We start from the raw sequence: 17497 nt of genomic DNA, 5'->3' as shown, positions 1-17497 counted from the left end.
GTACCCTGTTCTCTGCTGTGATGCAAGGTTTGTGCCCTGAGGGGTAAGAAGAAAGGAAAGGAAATTATCCTGACATTCCAAGGGTGTGTTAACTGTTGCATTCGAAACCTCGAGAACAAATGTCGGAGACTTTCAGGGTTTCAAAGGTGTTACTTTATTGGCCAAGTTTAACCTGCGCAGGGGCGAACTCTCAAAGTGTTCGAGGACACGGTGCCCGAGAGGGCTGCAAACGAGAGTCGAGCCAAACGCTTACAGGCTTAGGGTTTTATGGAGGCACAAGCAAGCTGGATACAGAAGCAGATGTGGCGGTTAGCAGTAGACTCAGGGGCACAATAGGGTTACTTATTATTGGTGAGTTAACTTGTGCACTGGCTCGTGCTCCTTTACTTGATTGGTCAGTTGAGCTCGTGCACAGGGGCAAAATTTTTCCCCCTAGTGACTGTCCAGATGGCTATCTGCCTGACTGACCGTTGCTCTGGCACACCCTGTTCTTCGGGCGTGTCCCGGATCCTCTTTGCATTAGTTAGCAAAACAACTTTTACTTCCTTATAGCTACGCTCTGGCTAGTTCCTCCTTGCCCTCAACATTAACAAAGGTGCTAAAATACTAGGATGGGCTCAGGAAAGTTAAAATTTTAATTTCTTAAGGGAAGAATCAGGCCCAAGACAAAAATACTTGCCATGACTCGCTTTTGGTTAGAAAGATGTAATTTCAGACCCAATATAGGGGTATTTTCTGTCTTTCAGTTTGTAAGGCCATCCGAGAGGAGTCCCTTAGGCTGGTCAGGTTTAGTACGTGCCCCCTTTTATTGTTTGTTCTTGGTCCACACATGCTACAAGTGTAAGCATTGAAGGCACGTTGTCTGGAAGGGACATCTGCACTTAATAATGGTTGGAGATGCCACAGAGATGGGAATGGGTACCTCAAGTCTCCTCTGTATTGAAAACAAGGCCTAAAGGGGTCAAGAATCAGACTTGTAAAGTGGCCAGTTGATAATTTGGGTATCTATTAGGGAGATAATGGGGCATTAGCATAAGAAAAAACAAGTTGGTCTCCTGTTGTAACCTGCTCCATTTGGATGCATACTGCAGAACCTTGAATGGGGGTTAATGGAGGAAGCAGGGAGCCCTGGACCAGGTGAGTTCTCTGCTCCAGAGGAGATCTGATGGACCCTATTGGGCCTCAGAGGTAGGAGAAAAGGTTGGGTTCTTTGTCCATCTTTTCTTTTTTTTTTAAATTTATTTTCTCACTACTATTTATGTCCCTCATACCTTCTTGCACCGCCATCCACACTACTCCTCTTTACAGTTTTTAAAGAAGGGCAAGTATAGTTTCAGATTTTTTAGCTTCAGGAAGAAAGGAAGGGGTTCAAAACCACTCCAGCATTTTTGGTCCTAGCAGCTGTAGCAGTGGAGGCCCCATGAGCTGGGCTGGGTGGTAGGTTAATTCTCTTTGTGAATATTAGAAGGTTCTTTCCGTTCACACTTTTATCAGTTACAAAGAGCAGTAAGTGCAAACATCTTTTGAGCAGCTAGTACATTGGTCTGTAAATTAGTGAAAGTGTCGAGGATGGGGTTAACACAAAAGTGGTGGCTCTTCTATGCAGGAGGGTGAAAGGGCAGAGCTGACGGAGTGAACCTGGGGTATAAAATTGTGAAGCACGGAGAGATCATACAATGGTGTGCACAGCTAGACAAAGTGTGAGCCAATGGTCCTGGGTTCTTGGTGTTTGGATTTAAGGATGAAGTCTGCCCATTTATGGCTGGGTTTGGAGGCGTTATCTGGGAGAATCTGAGAAACTGTTTAGAAGGTAGAAAGGGGCCCTCCAGGCATTGAGTTTAAATGGCATTCGTCTGCCTCACTTCCTCATCCTGCCTGCCTTCAAGGAAGGCAATGTTTGTGATAAATGAGACTGATGAGAGATAGCAGGCAGCTCTGGCCGGAAGCTCTAGTGTCTTCTCTGATGGGGGGGCACTGGAAGGGTTTGGGCCTGGGTAAGAGTATGACAGGGATATCAGACAGACTGTTCCACATTTATTTGTATTAATTGTGACAGGTTCATGTGACCTTTGAGGATATAGCCGTGTACTTCTCCAGGAAAGAATGGCTCCTCCTGGATGAGGCTCAGAGATGCCTGTACCTGGATGTGATGCTGGAGAACTATACTCTTATATCATCTCTAGGTAAGACACCCACTCTCCCTACATACTCTTCTTTGCCTGTATATCCCTTCCTCAGGGTTGCAGCTTGCTTCTTCTATGTGAAGCTCTAAGTGTCCTCACCTGACTTGTACCCAGGGGGTGGTGGATAGCAGCTGTTGGTCTCAGTCTGCAGGGGTCCATTTTTTTGGTTAATTGTGCCAAATTTCAATAAAATAACAGTTTAAAAAAAAGATCACTATCTCACAGTGATCTGTACAAGGCTTTGCATTTCCTTTGTGCCCTTCATTCCTCGGGGGTTGCTCTGTCCTCTCATGTTGTCTTTGGGCAATATATGCTTCCCCAGTTTTTTCAGTCAGGTTTTGAGGCTTTATTTCCCTGCACTAGAACCCTGGGTTGCAGGGTCTGTCTTGCTCTCCAGTTATTCCTCCTGGTTTATCTGCATGGTAATCTGAGACCTCCTACTCCACCAGTCACTGCCTTGCCTTGAGTCTTCTCCATCTCTGCCTGTTGTAAGGTGTGGATGAATGTTTCTTCTTTAACCCCTTGGTTGTCAGATGTCCATACATTTTGATTTTCTGGCAGTCCTGGCTATTTTTTATTTCATGCCAGATGTTACAGGTGCAAATTAGTGATGAGAAAACCTGCCTATAGGTCAGTTTGTGCTTTACTAGCTTTTGTTTTTCCTCAGGTTGCTGCTGTCGAGCAGAGGATGTGGAGATACCCAATGAACAAAATGTTACTGTAAGAGTCTCAAAGGCTATGAATCTTAAGTCAGCCCTGTCTTCCCAGAAGAGCCACCCCTGTGAGAGTTGTGGGTGTGTCTTGAGAAATATTTTCTTCTCAGTTGACCAGCAGGGAACCCAACAGGGTCCAACACTGCTGAGGTGTGGGGCATGTGCAAAACCATTTTATTTCGGTGCACAGAGTCACCAGCAGGGCACAACACAGAATGGTTTCATAGGAAGTGTGGACAGAGGCTCACTTGAAAACAGCTGCAATATCTATGTGCCCAGGGATCCTTCTAGCTCTAGTCAGGTTGGAAAATGCTTGCTTATCAGTTCCGGACATCGTGAGCAAATGGCTGCTTGCTCCGTGCCTCCGGGAAACAAAATCTCTAAGTCTGGAGTGACTTTTAACACTACAAAATATTACATACCAAGACAAGGCAAGAAGACCATTGGTTTTGGTGGGAAACTTGAGAACCAGAGATTCCTTACTAGGAGAAAGTGTTTTTTGTGTTGTGAATGTGGGAAGTCTTTCATCAGAATTTCTGCCTTCCGTGTTCATCAGAGACTTCACACTGGAGAAAGGGTTTATAAATGTGGTGAATGTGGGAAATCATTTACACAAAATATCATCCTCCGTCGTCATCAGAGAATTCACACAGGAGAAAGCCTTTATGTGTGCGGTCAGTGCAGAAAATCTTTTACCCATAGTACTTCCCTCCATCTTCACCACAGAGTTCACATTAGAGACAGGGCTTATGAGTGCAGTCAGTGTGGAAGATCTTTTCCCAATAGGTATGGTTTTCATTGTCATCAGCGAGTTCACACTGGAGAAAAACCTTACGAGTGCAGCGAATGTAAGAAGTGTTTTAGACAGAGCTCCACCCTTATTCAACACTACAGAGTTCATTCTGGAGACAAACTGTTTTAGAAAACTTACGAGTAGCTCTGCCTTTTGTCATTGAAGTGTTCACACTGGATAAAGGCTTTTTGAGTGCGGTAAAGTTCAGAAATCTTATCTCAGTAATTTTGCTGGTATTATTGGGTTCACAAAGGAGAGGCATTATGAGTGCTCTGAATGTAGGATATCTTGTAGCTATAGCAGTCCACCCATATTAATATCAAATAGTTCACTGAAAAGGAAGGCCTTATGAGTGCAGTGACTAAAGGTTATCTGTCGTAATAACCTCCATTGTCATCAGCTAGTTTACACAGGAGAATGGCCTTTTGGCTGCAGTGACTGTGGGAAGTCTTTTTCTTGTATCAGTAATTTCCATTATTAGTTTACACTGTAGAAATAAATGCCTGTTGAGTGCTGTGAATGTGGGGAATCTTACCAGTAGCCATGATTTCCATTTCATCAATTCACAGTGATTGAGTTTATATAAGTTAAGTAACTTGGAAAATCTTTTGTCGCTTTGTTATATATATTTTTGAGAGTTCACAGAGGTGAGAGATTTTGTATATACATGCAATATGATAACTTTTTTTCCTTATAACATTGAGCTCCTTTATTCAGAGATTTCACTCTGAGGAAGAGCCTTATGAGTACAGTGAATGTTGGAAATGCTTTTTCTGTCCTTTTTACTTATCATCAGAGAGGTCACACAGGACCTAGGCCTTATGGGCACATCAAATTTAAATATTTTATGTCAGTCATAGTCACTTTGATCACAGTTCAAACTGGTTAAAGGCTTCACATGTAAAGTGAACTTGGAAAATCTGTAGCAATAAATTTCTACCCTTAAAATGTTGAGGTCTTCTCACTTGTGTAAATGGTTATATTTTGGGAAATGTGTATTTTTTTTCCAGTGCAGTGACACTGAAGAGAACTTTCTGAGGAAACCTCTGAATTTAATTATATATGTTCACAGTGTGGACATGTCTCAAATTTTAATGTTTAAATTCTGAAGAACCTAACAAAGTAGGAACTAAACCAGTTGTGACTTTACACGTTCTTACTCACAGTGTATGGTGGTGGTTTCTCCCCATCTAACAAAATCTTGAGTGTTATGTTTATCAGTTCTAGCTCTTTTTATATGTTCATCACACTCTCTCTGTTTTAGTTGCATTTCTCTGAGGATTTATAATGAGCATTTTTGTTGGTGTATATGCACTACTGATTTGTTTTTAGTATATTGTGTGCTCACATAATTTACCTGTTGTATTAATTTCAGCTAACTCCTGTAACAGGATATAAAACAATAAAGATATGTGTTACAGTGTCACCACTTCCATTCCGTCAGTATCATGTAATTTTTCCCTTTCTAGAAAATTGTATTTTTGGAATAATTGTTTTTAGTGGAAAATATTTCCTAATTATTCCAAATTTTTGATGTACAAAAACATAGTAGTACATATCATATACTTTGCAAAATACTTTGCATTATTAATACTTTTGTAAGTACAAACAGTAATGTACTAAAAAACAAGGGACTAACCACGGCCCTCATGGAGAGTCAACAGAGGTAAAAAAATTCTGTAAACACTTACTGGTGGTATTAGTATTCCAGGATTTGTTTTTTGATGATTATTATTTTTTTAATTCATCCATCAGTAAGTCCAGAACAGTTAGTGTATTTCTCAGGAAATCAAATATCAGGAAGTTAAAGGTTTTTTTCAAGGTCACACAGCAGGTACAAGAGGCTTGCTTTAAAGTCTATGGGGTTCCAGAGCTGGGGACATTCTCTATTGTGGCGTATTAAGGCCTCCGTGTACAGGGCATGAGGGCACTAAAGACCAAGAAAATGGGAGATTCTGTTGTTGCTCCTGTTTTTAATGTTTCAATTTAATGAAGTTTCCACATTTTTCTGATGTGTTGGAATGGTTAACATCTACCTCACACTCTTCATGGAAACCCTATGTCTCAGTTCCAGTAGTTTCTCCTGGAGAAACTACTGAGCTTTAGCTGCATTTCGTTGACGTGAGCACTGGCCTACAGTGCCTGCGGCGTTATGGATGAAAAATCAAGACAAATTCACACGGACTACAAAGTCCTGTGGAGGAAAAGGGACAGCATGGCTACTCCCTCAAGGGGAGAGCACCCTGACCCTTGCCTAGTCAGGCTTTTATTGTTTTTTTTTTTTTTTTTGCACAGGAGTTAAGGTACAACTTATTGTCAGGCAGTAAACAGTAGATAGCCATACAAAGGACTATTAGGGCTTATTCTATCAGGGCCTATCAGCCAAAAGGCTACAGAACTTTGGGAAAACAAACTCATTTTCTGCCCGGGCCTTTATCATTTAACTAAGCATTCTTAGCAAAGCAGGCTTCACAGAATTTTATATATCCTTTCTCAGGCCTAATCACTGGCGGATCCCTGCCCTTTTTGGCACAGGGCTGTACGGCCCTCGGGCATTGTTTCAGGCTAAGTCATGCAGAGGAGGCAGCCAAGGAATTCTCAGAGGACTCGGGCTTCGTCAGAGCTGAGGGGTGAGAGTCCATCACCCCCTTTCTCCATAGCCCCCCAAGTCCTTCCCTGGGGCCTCCACGTAATCATGCCTGTCTTAGGTGGTGAATCTTACCCGTGATTGGCTAACTGATCAAACAGGAAGCTAGTTATGGGAAAAGGAGCAGAAGCAGGGCTCCTGCCAGGGAGATAAGCTTTGTCCCCTTAGTGGCTTATAGGCTGAAGGTCACTCACTCAGCCTTAGCCATGGTGGGGTTACAGCTCCTGAAACCAGGCAGGGCGGTTCCCAACATTTTGTCTACGTGCTTTTTAAGTTTAACACACAGCTAGGCAGTAAGGAGTCCCCAATGATTCATGGTAGAGTCTTTGTTGGTTCACTGTTTCTGCAAGAAACTTTGCATGACAGGCTTTGACTTTTATCCACTGTGGTGAATATAATGCTTCAATTTGACCTGTCAAGTATTTTTGGTATATGCCACTGATATACACTCTGCAGTATTGAGGACAGCTGGATATGACACCTTGGGCATATTCAGAAGTGACCCTGGAGACCTATAGTATTGTTATCTCCCTTCTGGAGTGTTCACATCTTCTTAACTCGGGAAACTCAGTGCCCACTTGGTCCTGTACTCTGTCAGGACTGGCTGGAGGAGACAGTGGTGATCACCATCTATTCTCCGCATTCCTGACTATGTTCAGCAGTTGCATCCTCCTTTCCAGTGTCCCTGTGTCTGCACCAGAGAGCTCGGGGTAAGAACGTAGTCCTGAACAAAAGCCCTTACTGCAATGCTCAGTGCACTGGTCACAACTGCAATTCTTAGTCCTAAATGCTCCAGATGGTCAGATTAGCCATATTAAATTGAATCCATGTCTTGATAGTTTATGGGCTTTTTTAGAAGATGGTGAGTCCAGAGCATCTTTGGTATTTGCAGTCTGTTTCCATGACATTTTCCCAAACAACATAAGTTGCTTTTAAAGGAACCAGGTGGCCTGTGTGGACACTGAAAATTTTTTCCCTTGTCATTTACTCCTCTCTGCTGTCAATACAATGTCTTGGATTAGTGCTGAATCTTTAAAAACCTCTAGATGTTAGTTTCCATTTACTTCTGATGGAGGGTAAGGGAGATAGAAAAAGAGAAACATCTACCTGTTAGAGATACTTTATCTATTCCTTTGCACATGACCACTACTGGTGACCTTGACCAGAGTCTGTACATGTTCCTTGACTTAGAAACAAACCAGTGACCTTCCAGTTCAAGGCTGGCGTTCAATCCACTGAGCCATACCAGGGCCAATAATAACTGGTTTTGTACATGAAACTTGTCACTGAATTTTTCTGAGATGTTTTTTTAAACAAGATTAACATGTACTTGGAAGTAGTGGTTAAATAGAAAATGTATGTTTTTGTAGCAGAACGGCTGTGATATTGCCATCTGCGAAGGTTTCAAAAGAGCATGTGAACATGAGACACACTTTGGATTCTGTATTTGTGCACCTTGCAGGAAAATGATCATCATTTCATCTGTCAATGCAATACCAATTTCTGCATGGGAACTGGAGATTATTTCTGTAAAAGAATTACGGACTGGGGAGGACGATGGCCATGGAGGTTGGAATCCGCTAAGGAGGGTGGAACAAGTCACCTGCCGAATCAACTAGCCCTGAAAATGGATGGCGCTGTCGTGTTGGGCCCATACCCGGCCCTCGCCAGCAGTCCGTGGCGCGCCTTACCGGCCCTCCCCCCACCCCTGCTGCGCGGAGTGGGGGGCCGCCACCACACCCCCTCGACCAGCCTTGAAGCCTAGGGCGCGGCCCCGTGGACCCGCAGCAAGTGCAGATCTTGGTGGTGGTAGCAAATATTCAAATGAGAACTTTGAAGGCCGAAGTGGGGAAGGGTTCCATGTGAATAGCAGTTGAACATGGGTCAGTCGGTCCTGAGAGATGGGCGAACGCCGTTAGGGCGAACGCCCTTCCAAAGGAACGGGCGATGGGCCGATCGAAAGGGAGTGGGGTTCAGGTCCCCGAATCTGGAGTGGCAGAGACGCTGCAAGGCGTCCCGGGGGGTAACCCGACTGATCCCGGAGAACCCGTTGGCAGGGGAAAGTTCTCTTTTCTTCCTGAAGGGCAGGGCGACCTGGAATGGGTTCGCCTGGAGACAGGGGCCGGCGCCTTGGAAAGCATCGCGGTTCCTGCGGCATCCCGTGAGCTCCCGCGGGCCCTTGAAAATGGGGGTGGGGGGAGGGTGTAAATCTCGCGCCCAAATCCGCAGCAGGTCTCCAAGGTGAACAGCCTCTGGCATGTTGGAACAATGTAGGTAAGGGAAGTCGGCAAGCCGGATCCGTAACTTCGGGATAAGGATTGGCTCTAAGGGCTGGGTCGGTCGGGCTGGGGCGCGAAGCGGGGCTGGACGAGGCGCCCCCGCAGGCACCCTCCACCCCCTCCGTCAGGCCCCTCGTTCCCCCTCCTCCGTCTCCTCCGGGGCTGAGAGGTCTCGGGGGAGGGCGACGACCACGGCAGGGACGGTGTGTGTGTGGGGAGGGGCTCCTGCGGTTGCGGGGGGGAGGGGGGTCGCCCCGCGGGTCTGGGGACCTGGACACCTCGGAGGCGGGGCGGTGGCGACTCCGGAGCCAGGGGCCTCTCCAACGCCGCGGGTGGGGGGGGGAGGCGGGCGGGGTTCACCCCCCCTTCATCTCCCCGGCCAGCACCTCCGCCTCCCTCTCCGTGGGCCCCCCCACCCCCACGCGGGAGCCACCCTTCCCCTCGTGCTTGGCGCCGCGCCCAGACCCGTCCCGACCCTCCGGGTCCGCACCGCCCCCCGCGGTTCCCCGAGGCGCTTCGCCTGGCTGGCGCCAAGCAGCCGACTTAGAGCAGGTGCGGACCAAGGGAATCGAACTGTTTTAATTACAACAAAGCATCGCGAAGGCCCGCGGCGGGTGTTGACGCGATGTGATTTCTGCCCAGTGCTCTGAATGTCCAAGTGAAGAAATTCAATGAAGCGCGGGTAAACGGGCGGGAGTGACTGTGACTCTCTCAAGGCAGCCAAATGCCTCGTCATCTAATTAGTGACGCGCGTGAATGGACGGACGAGATTCCCACGGTCCCTACCTACTATCCAGCGAAACCACAGCCAAGGGAACGGGCTTGGCGGAATCAGCGGGGAAAGAAGACCCTGTTGAGCTTGACTCTAGTCTGGCACGGTGAAGAGACATGAGAGGTGTAGAATAAGTGGGAGGCCCCGGCGCCCGCCCGCCTCTGCCCCGCAAGGGCTCGTGGCCCGGGGGGGGGGGGGGGGGCCGGTGCAATGTCACTTAACTCNATATCTGTTGTTGCCCAGAATACTCACTGATTCCCCTGCCCTTTTGAGTGTTGGAGGGGTCTTATAACTTGCCTTGGTTAGGGAATTTGAGAACAAAGGACGTGAACCACTTGCAGTCAGAGGGTTCAGAGCTGGCCATGGCGACATGTGTGTCTCCCCTTTCCATGAGCCTGGAGGCGTTACAGATGAAGGTGGTTCACCCTGGACCTCGGCGTGAATCATTGTGGAGCAGAATTCACCAAGCGTTGGATTGTTCACCCACTAATAGGGAACGTGAGCTGGGTTTAGACCGTCGTGAGACAGGTTAGTTTTACCCTACTGATGATGTGTTGTTGCCATGGTAATCCTGCTCAGTACGAGAGGAACCGGAGGTTCAGACATTGGTGTACGTGCTTGGCTGAGGAGCCAATGCGGCGAAGCTACCATCTGTGGGATTATGACTGAACGCCTCTAAGTCAGAATCCCGCCCAGGCGGAATGATACGGCAGCGCTTGGGGGCCTCAGATGGCCTCGGATAACCTCGGGTGGCCTGGGATACCCTGGGATCGCCAGTCCCCCCCCAGTCTCCGCCAGCAGCGCCCGCGCACCCCCCCTTCACCGTGCGTCATGGCGCCCCCGCCGCGGGTGGGGACCAGGGTCGGGTGCGGAGAGCCCCTCGTCCTGGGTAATGGGGTGCAGCCGGAAGGGAGGCCCCCCCTCGCCGGTCACGCACCGCCGCGGGTTTGTGGGGAACCTGGCACTAAACCATTCGCAGACGACCTGCTTCTGGGTCGGGTTTCATACATAGCAGAGCAGCTCCCTCGCTGTGATCTATTGAAAGTCAGCCCTTGACACAAGGGTTTGTAAAAAAAAAGAGGGGGGGGGGATAAAAAAAGAAAAAAATTTAAAAAAAAGAATTATGGATTGGCCCTGGCTGGTGTGGCTCAGTGGATTGAATGCGGGCCTGTGAGTCAAAGGGTCACTGGTTTAATTCCCCATCAGGGCACATGCGTGGGTTGCAGGCCAGGTCCCCCAGTAGAGGATTCCTGAGAGGCAACCATTAATGTTTCTCTCCTCTTCTCCCTCCCTTCTCTCTAAAAGTAAATAAATAAAATCTTTATTTAAAAAAAGTTACGGACTGAGCTAGCTAAAGTAAGGTAATAATGTTGATGGAGTTATGCAATGAGCATTACTAAAATAGCTATATGACAAAATGCTCTATGAAGCCCAAGAACAGGTAAGACAGAACTAACTTGAGCTATGTCCCAGCTAGAAACAGGGCTACCCTGAATATCTTCTTTCTTCAAAGTGTGTGTCTTTTTCATTCCAGACAACTGGAAGAAAAATAGTGAGGTGAGAAATTAAGAAGGGTTCAAGGAAAGCCATGACACCATGTTTCATTTCTTCAACAATCATTTACTAATTATGTCACCTCTTTCAGAGCCTCACCTTGGTCTCAGGGAAGCTTTGGCTGTTGTAGTTTGACTCCATGGCCAAGTTGTAGGGCAAATTGCAGAAATTGCTTTCCTTCAGTAGGGCTCATTGGCCCTTCCACTCGCTGTCAGGAGGTCAGTGTTAGGATTGCACCTTTCATCAAAGAATAGGGCAGACCTGCCTCTGGACGGGAATGTCCCAGAAATACTCCGCATGCATGCAGCTCATCTTTGGGGCCAGATTGCCCTCAATGGCCAACATATTGCTAAATTATAAGATGCTGTTGAAACACGAAAAAAACAGCACAAAAATAAGTATGTGCATCCTGAGAATTTTAAGAGCTTTCATTGAAAGAGGGGATAATGTTGTGATTAGATCAGGATGCTGTTGTGCCCATTGCAGGATGCTGAAAATACTGCATTTTTTATTTTTTTGAAAAGTGATTTTTAAATAATATCTAGTTTTTAGATTTTTTAAAACTCCTCTCTTATGTTACTTAGTTTTAATGTTTTTTTTTCAAGTTTAGGTTACATTTTAGTGTGATGTTTGCTCTAAATTTTTAATTAAGACCGGCTTCTTACAGTATTGTTGATATTTGATATTATTGCACATATGTATGCCCATATTTTTTCTTTTTTTTAAGATTTTATTTATTTTTAGAGAGAGGGGAAGGGAAGGAGAAAGAGAGGGGGAGAAACATAAATGTGTGGTTGCCTTTCACATGGCCCCTACTGGGGACCTGGCCTGCAACCCAGGCATTTGCCCTGACTGGGAATCGAACTGGTGACCCTTTGGTTCCCAGCCCGTGCTCAGTCCACTGAGCTACATCAGCTAGGGCAGCCCATATTTTTTTCTTAATCCTAACATTTTAAGTGCTTTTTAATTTTCTGAGGTATACATAGGTTGAATATGACTATGTACTTTATTTAAATATAATTTCTAAATAGATTCATCTTATTCCATTGAGAATGTGAGAAACGTGTCACCTCTGCTTTTAATTATGCACAGGGGAAAATCTTACGATAATTGCAATATCACTTTGAAGTTAAAATAATACGAATAACCTTGTCAGAATTCAGTTCTCCCAGTTTTTAAAAACGTTATTTTTCTTAATGGATGTTTCTAACTAAACAATTGACTTTCATTTAAGTGTATTTTGTATCTTAGTTCTTTTTTATATCAAACGTTACATTCTTGTATTACTTCTGTTGCGGTGGTGTAAGTAAACCATTTGAAAAAATTTTTCAGACCCTGCCATGCAGGAGTACTTCCTTTTTCTGTGACTGGCTGTGTGGTGTTGCATAGATAATGCATGTTCATCATTGTGCACGCAAGACCCATCACCAGACAGAAAACATCATTTTTATCATTTTCAGAATGTGTTATCTCCCAGTAGGTTTCCCTAACTCCTTGGACTCTAGGAACCACAGTACCCAGAAGGCTGTTGGAGAACTGAGCAATAAGGCCCAGAAAAGGCGCTTCTGCTGTGGCCAAACGTATGTGGGCGGGACTTCCATCGCCCTGATGGCGGGCATTTTTGTCTTCTCTCAGAATCACCTCACCGTAGGAAGGATGGTGAATGCAGTGCCGAGTTGGAGATCCTATTGACAAGAAATCAAAGAGAACTAGTCGCCGCATCACAAAAGCAATTATGAGCCTCCGTGACTTCACTCGGGTGACCAAGATGGGGACCGCGGTGCCCGACGCCCCCTCCTGGCCCACCGCTCCCGCCCTGCTCCACACACAGAGTTTGCCTGGGGCCACCGCTCAGAGGCGCCAGGTTGAGGTGAGTGGGCGTCCCCGCCCCCTCCATCCTCAGCCCACGCCCGGGCCTCCTGGGTCATAGGTGCTCGTGGGTGACCCAGGGTGTGAAGGGACTGAAGGACCACTGAATAACGAAGCCCAGGTGCTGCTGACCCTGAAGGACCCACAAACGGGGATCGGCCTCACATCTGCTTGAAACAGCCTGAGGCGGAGTCACGTCCTGACTGGGAGGCAGGGGTGTTGCACCTTCATTGTGAGGGTCCTGGGAGCCCGGGATGGTCGCGAACTGAAAGAGACACAGGTTGTTTCACGGTTTTGAAAGGTCCTTTTAGATCCTTCTGAGATAGAAAACCGACTAGAGTGGGGTGATGAGGACAGTGAGGCACAGGAAGAGGGCCGTTTTTCAAGGTCACGGAGCTGGTAAGCGGCAGTGCCGAGGTGACATTTGGCCGGTGACATTTGGTCACCAGACTCCAGGGCTGGGCCAGTATACAGCTGAGACCTGCTTACCTGGAGCTGAAGGGTGGTTGATTGCTTCTTTCCACAGGTTCTGAAGTTGAAAATCATTATCAACTAGACAAGGAAGTACAGGGTGTCCCAGTCCCTTCCTGGTGGTAGCACTACAGTAATAGTCTCCAAAGACTTCCCTTGTTTTTTCTCCTGGCTCTTGGATCTGGGGACCCTGGGGATACCCCAACCCTGAGTGCAGGTCACTGGTAATATCAAGGTGCTCCCACTTGTTGTGTCAAAGAAAATTTCAAATCTTAAGAGAATTTTAAAAAATATTCTATTTATTTTTAGAGAGGTAATGGAAGAAGGGAAACATCAATGTGTGCCTCTCGTGTACCCCCTATGGGGGCACAATTTGGTTTGCAACCCAGGCAAGTGCCTTGACTGGAAATGGAACCAGTGACCCTGTGGTTCACAGGCCAGTGCTCAATCTACTGAGCAGCACCAGCCAGGGCACTTTAGAGCATTTTTTTTTTTAAGATTTATTTATTTATTTATCTTTAGAGGGGAAGGGAAGGAGAGAAATATCAATGTATGGTTGCCTCTCATGAGTCCCCTGCTGGGAACCGGCCTGCAACCCAGGCATGTGCCCTGACTGGGAATCGAACTGGCAACCCTTTGGTTTGCAGGCCCGCACTCAATCCACTGAGCTACGCCAGCCAGGGCTTTAGAGCATTTTTAAAAAATCTTTATTACATTTTTTACAGTATCATTTATTCCCCCTTTACTCCATGGAGACTTTTAAAAATGTTTATTTTAGTCAAAAGGACGACGATTGCGAAGAAACAGTCTTAACGGAGCGAGAAAATGCTTCAAAAAATGGCATTTTTACTACTTGTTTTATACATCAGAATTAAAAGGGAAGCATAAGTGGAAAATTTGACATCAATTGGTGATAGGTTAGAGAGGCAGGAATATACAAAGAAGGAAACTCTGATACTAGAAAAAAATTAAAATGTTCATTTGTATTTGTGGGTATAAGATAGTTATTATTTAATTAACATAATAATAACAGTGAGGGGTTTTTTGGTCTCTTTCTGGTGCAGTGTTTGTGTTTTGTAGGGTAAGAAAAAAGGGAATTATCCTGATATTTGAAGGGTATGTTAACATAAGTGCAAAAATACAAAGATGAGATCAGTTAAGGTAAAAATTGACCTTCCTCGGGGAAGGTAGTGACTTAGGACATGACTACTTACCATGACCTGCTTTTAGTTAAAATGTTTTAAATTCAGACTATATATAAGGGTGGTTTTGGTTTCTCATTTTGTAGGCCATCATGGAGGACTCCCCTAAGCTGGTCAGGTTTAGTTTGTGCCCTCCCCCTTTTTTTTTCCAGTCCACACAGGCAGCCACTTTGAGCAATTAATTCAGGTTATCCAGAAAGGGATACCTGCACTTAATAATGCTTAGAGATGTCACAGAACTTAGAATAGGTACCTCAGTTCTCCTTTGTGTTAAAAGCAAAGAGCAAGGGGATCAAGAATTAGACTTACAAAGTGGCCAAATGGTAATTAGGGTATTCATAATGGGGATACTGAGGCATTTGTTTACGGGAAAGGAGTTGGTCTCTCCTGAATTTAACAGGCTCCTTGTGGATGCATACTGGAAATACATATTTATGGGGGTTAACGGAGGAGGCAGGGAGCACTGGCCTAGGAGAGTTCTATGATCTGAAGGAGAGCTGATGGACCCAGAGGGAGCTGATTAACGAGAAATGGACCTCAGATAGGAGAAAAGGTTGGTTTCTTCATCTATCTTTTATTTTCTTATTATATTTTTTTCATTACCCTTTATCCCCCTTATACCCTCTTCCACCTCCATCCACACCCTCCTCCTTCCATTTCTAAAGAATGTCAAGTAGAATTGCAAATTTTGCAGCTGCAGGAGAGTAAGGGTTCAAAACCACCCTAGCATTTTTCTTCCTAGCACCTGAAGCAGTAGAAGTTCCATCAGCTGGGCAGGGGAGGATGGTGGTATGTTAATTCTCTTTGAGAATGTGAGAAGGATATTTTGCTTCACATTTACAAGAGTTTCAAACAGCAGTGAGTGGAAATATCTCATGAGTGAACACAGGGGTCTGGAAATCTGTGGAAGGGTTGAGGTAGGAGTAATTAAAAAATGGTGGCTCTTTTGCATGAGGGTAAAGGTGGTAGAGCTGAGGGTATGAACCCCAGGGTGAAGGTCTGAAGGGGTAGAGATCACACAGTTGTGCACAGCTAGAGGGAGTGTGAGCTCATGGTTCTAGGTACCTGGTGTTGGGAATTAAGGGTGAAGCATAAGACCATGTTTGGCTGTGTCCTGAAGTTATGATGTGGGAGACTCAGTGGAGTTGCTTGTTTGTAGGATGAGGTCCTGCAGGGTGGACCTTGAGTTTAGATGCCATATTTGCCCTACTCCCTGTTATCCTGCCTGTCTATGCCAAGGGTGATATGAGTGATTAACGAGATTGTGATGAGACAGTAGGCAGCTTTGGCACCAAGGGCTGATGTCTTTTCTCAACTAAGGACCCTGTAGGGGGTAGAATGTGGGTAAGAGTATGACAGCGAGTTCTCAGACACACTTTTCCAGCTTTATTTTTGTTCATTCTGACAGGTCGATGTGATCTTTGAGGATATCGCCATGTATTTCTCCAGGACAGAATGGTGCCTCCTTGGTGAGGCTCAGAGATGCCTGTACCTTGAGGTGATGCTGGAGAACTATGCTCTTATATCATCACTGGGTAAGACACTCACTCTCCCATTGCTCTCTTCTTTGGCATTCCTTCACTCCCCTTATGGGTTGCCTTTTGCTCCTAAGCTCTAATGGTCCTGAGCAGACTCATACCCAGGGAGGAATGGACAGCAGCAGCTGGTCTTTGGCATGTTACAGGAAACTCAGTTCTCCTTTCCGACACAGTAAAGAATTACAGATTAGCAAGTCTACTAGCATGCAAGCAGAATTTATTAGTGATACCTTCTCATGGAAGTGAATGGGTCTTGTGAAGCTGGGGACGTAAGTTGTAGGTTTAAGGCAAGGCAGGGGTGGCAAAAAGCATCAGGTCTTTGTCCTTAGGAATCATGTACTGGGGAGATTGGGGTGAGACGTTATATATTGATTGGTGGGTAAAGGTGGTGGCAGCTTTTCCTGGGGGAACATGACTACCCAAAAGTTGGTATGTAGTCAGGGTTCGTCAGCCCAAATTCTTATCTTGATCCAGACCACATTTGATCATCTTGTAAAACAGATACATGACAGGAGGCAGGTAATTAAAGTTGAGGTGATTTTCCAAAGTTGTTTATAGGATCTTTCTATAAACACTAGGGACTCCCTCATAAAACAGATAGTGACCAGAAACAGGCAATTAATCAAAGCTGTTTTATGAACCTTGTTTTTTCAAAGATTTTATTTATTTATCTTTAGAGGGGAAGGGAAGGAGAGAAAGAGAGAAATATCAATATATGGTTGCCTCTCGTTTGTCCCCCGCCAGGAACTGGCCCGCAACCTAGGCATGTGCCCTGATTAGGAATCGAACCTTGATCCTCCAGTTTGCAGGCCTGCGCCCAATCCACTGAGCTACACCAGGCAGGGCTATGAACCTTCTTTGGGTGCTGTGGGTCCCCTTCCCACTTTCTTCCAAGACCAGGGATGAACGCACAGTTTCAAAGGCTTTCTTCCCCAGATAGGGGAAACTATACACAGAATTTCAAGGGCTTCCCCCGTCCTGTGCTAGCATGTGTTTTCTGTGATGCTGAGAACACCTGGCAATATTACTGGACCAGGCTCAGGACTTCTGAGTTAGTGGGTGAGACATGTCTTCCTTCTCCTCCCTGCCTTAACTACCTATTCTGCCTGACAGGCTCACCCCTAATCCTCTCTCTAGGGATCCTTTTTGCTTCATTGTCCCAACCTTCAGTAAACTAACTCACATTTTCAAGAAATGATAAAACCCTCACTCTCTCCCGGTGACCTTGACTAAGGTTTGCATAGTTCCCATGCCCTCTGTTCCCTAGGGAGCCCTCTGTCCTCACGCGAGGATTTTGGGCACTGCTTGCTTCCCCAGTTTTCTGAGTAGATTCTGGACTTGGCTGGGCTGGTTTGTTTGCACTGCCCCTTTCTCTCCCTGTATCCCCAATACCTCCCTGTATCCCCAATACCCCTTCTTAAGGAAGAATTTGAAATCAGCTGTGTTGCCAGAAGGCTAATGGATTTCTCATTGGTT

The 17497-nt window shown here is 45.9% G+C and overlaps 1 protein-coding gene and 1 long non-coding RNA gene across 4 annotated transcripts in view; both read left to right on the top strand.

Moving 5' to 3' along the window:
* LOC118988174 (zinc finger protein 883-like) overlaps positions 1-17497 on the top strand; it is a 309510-nt gene that overhangs the window by 1299 nt on the left and 290714 nt on the right. For 2 of the 3 annotated variants that reach the window (XM_037047619.1, XM_037047616.1), the window contains exons 2-4: positions 2057-2183; positions 12577-12811; positions 15892-16018. The exons of the other annotated variant lie outside the window; for it this stretch is intronic. In XM_037047619.1, the coding sequence (XP_036903514.1) occupies positions 12605-12811; positions 15892-16018 (334 nt within the window). In that variant the 5' untranslated portion in view covers positions 2057-2183; positions 12577-12604. The remainder of the gene's footprint in view (positions 1-2056; positions 2184-12576; positions 12812-15891; positions 16019-17497) is intronic. 3 annotated transcript variants of the gene reach the window in all.
* On the top strand, positions 2308-5121 carry LOC118988207 (uncharacterized). The gene is made up of 2 exons (XR_005066734.1): positions 2308-2676; positions 2851-5121. It is a non-coding gene; the product is annotated as an uncharacterized LOC118988207 (long non-coding RNA).

The sequence above is a fragment of the Sturnira hondurensis genome, unplaced genomic scaffold (assembly GCF_014824575.4).
Source record: "Sturnira hondurensis isolate 20B ecotype Veracruz unplaced genomic scaffold, ASM1482457v3 Scaffold0006199, whole genome shotgun sequence".
Lineage (NCBI taxonomy): Eukaryota > Metazoa > Chordata > Mammalia > Chiroptera > Phyllostomidae > Sturnira > Sturnira hondurensis.
The sequence above is the reverse complement of the archived record's forward strand: the minus strand, read 5'-3'. Positions and strand labels throughout refer to the sequence as shown.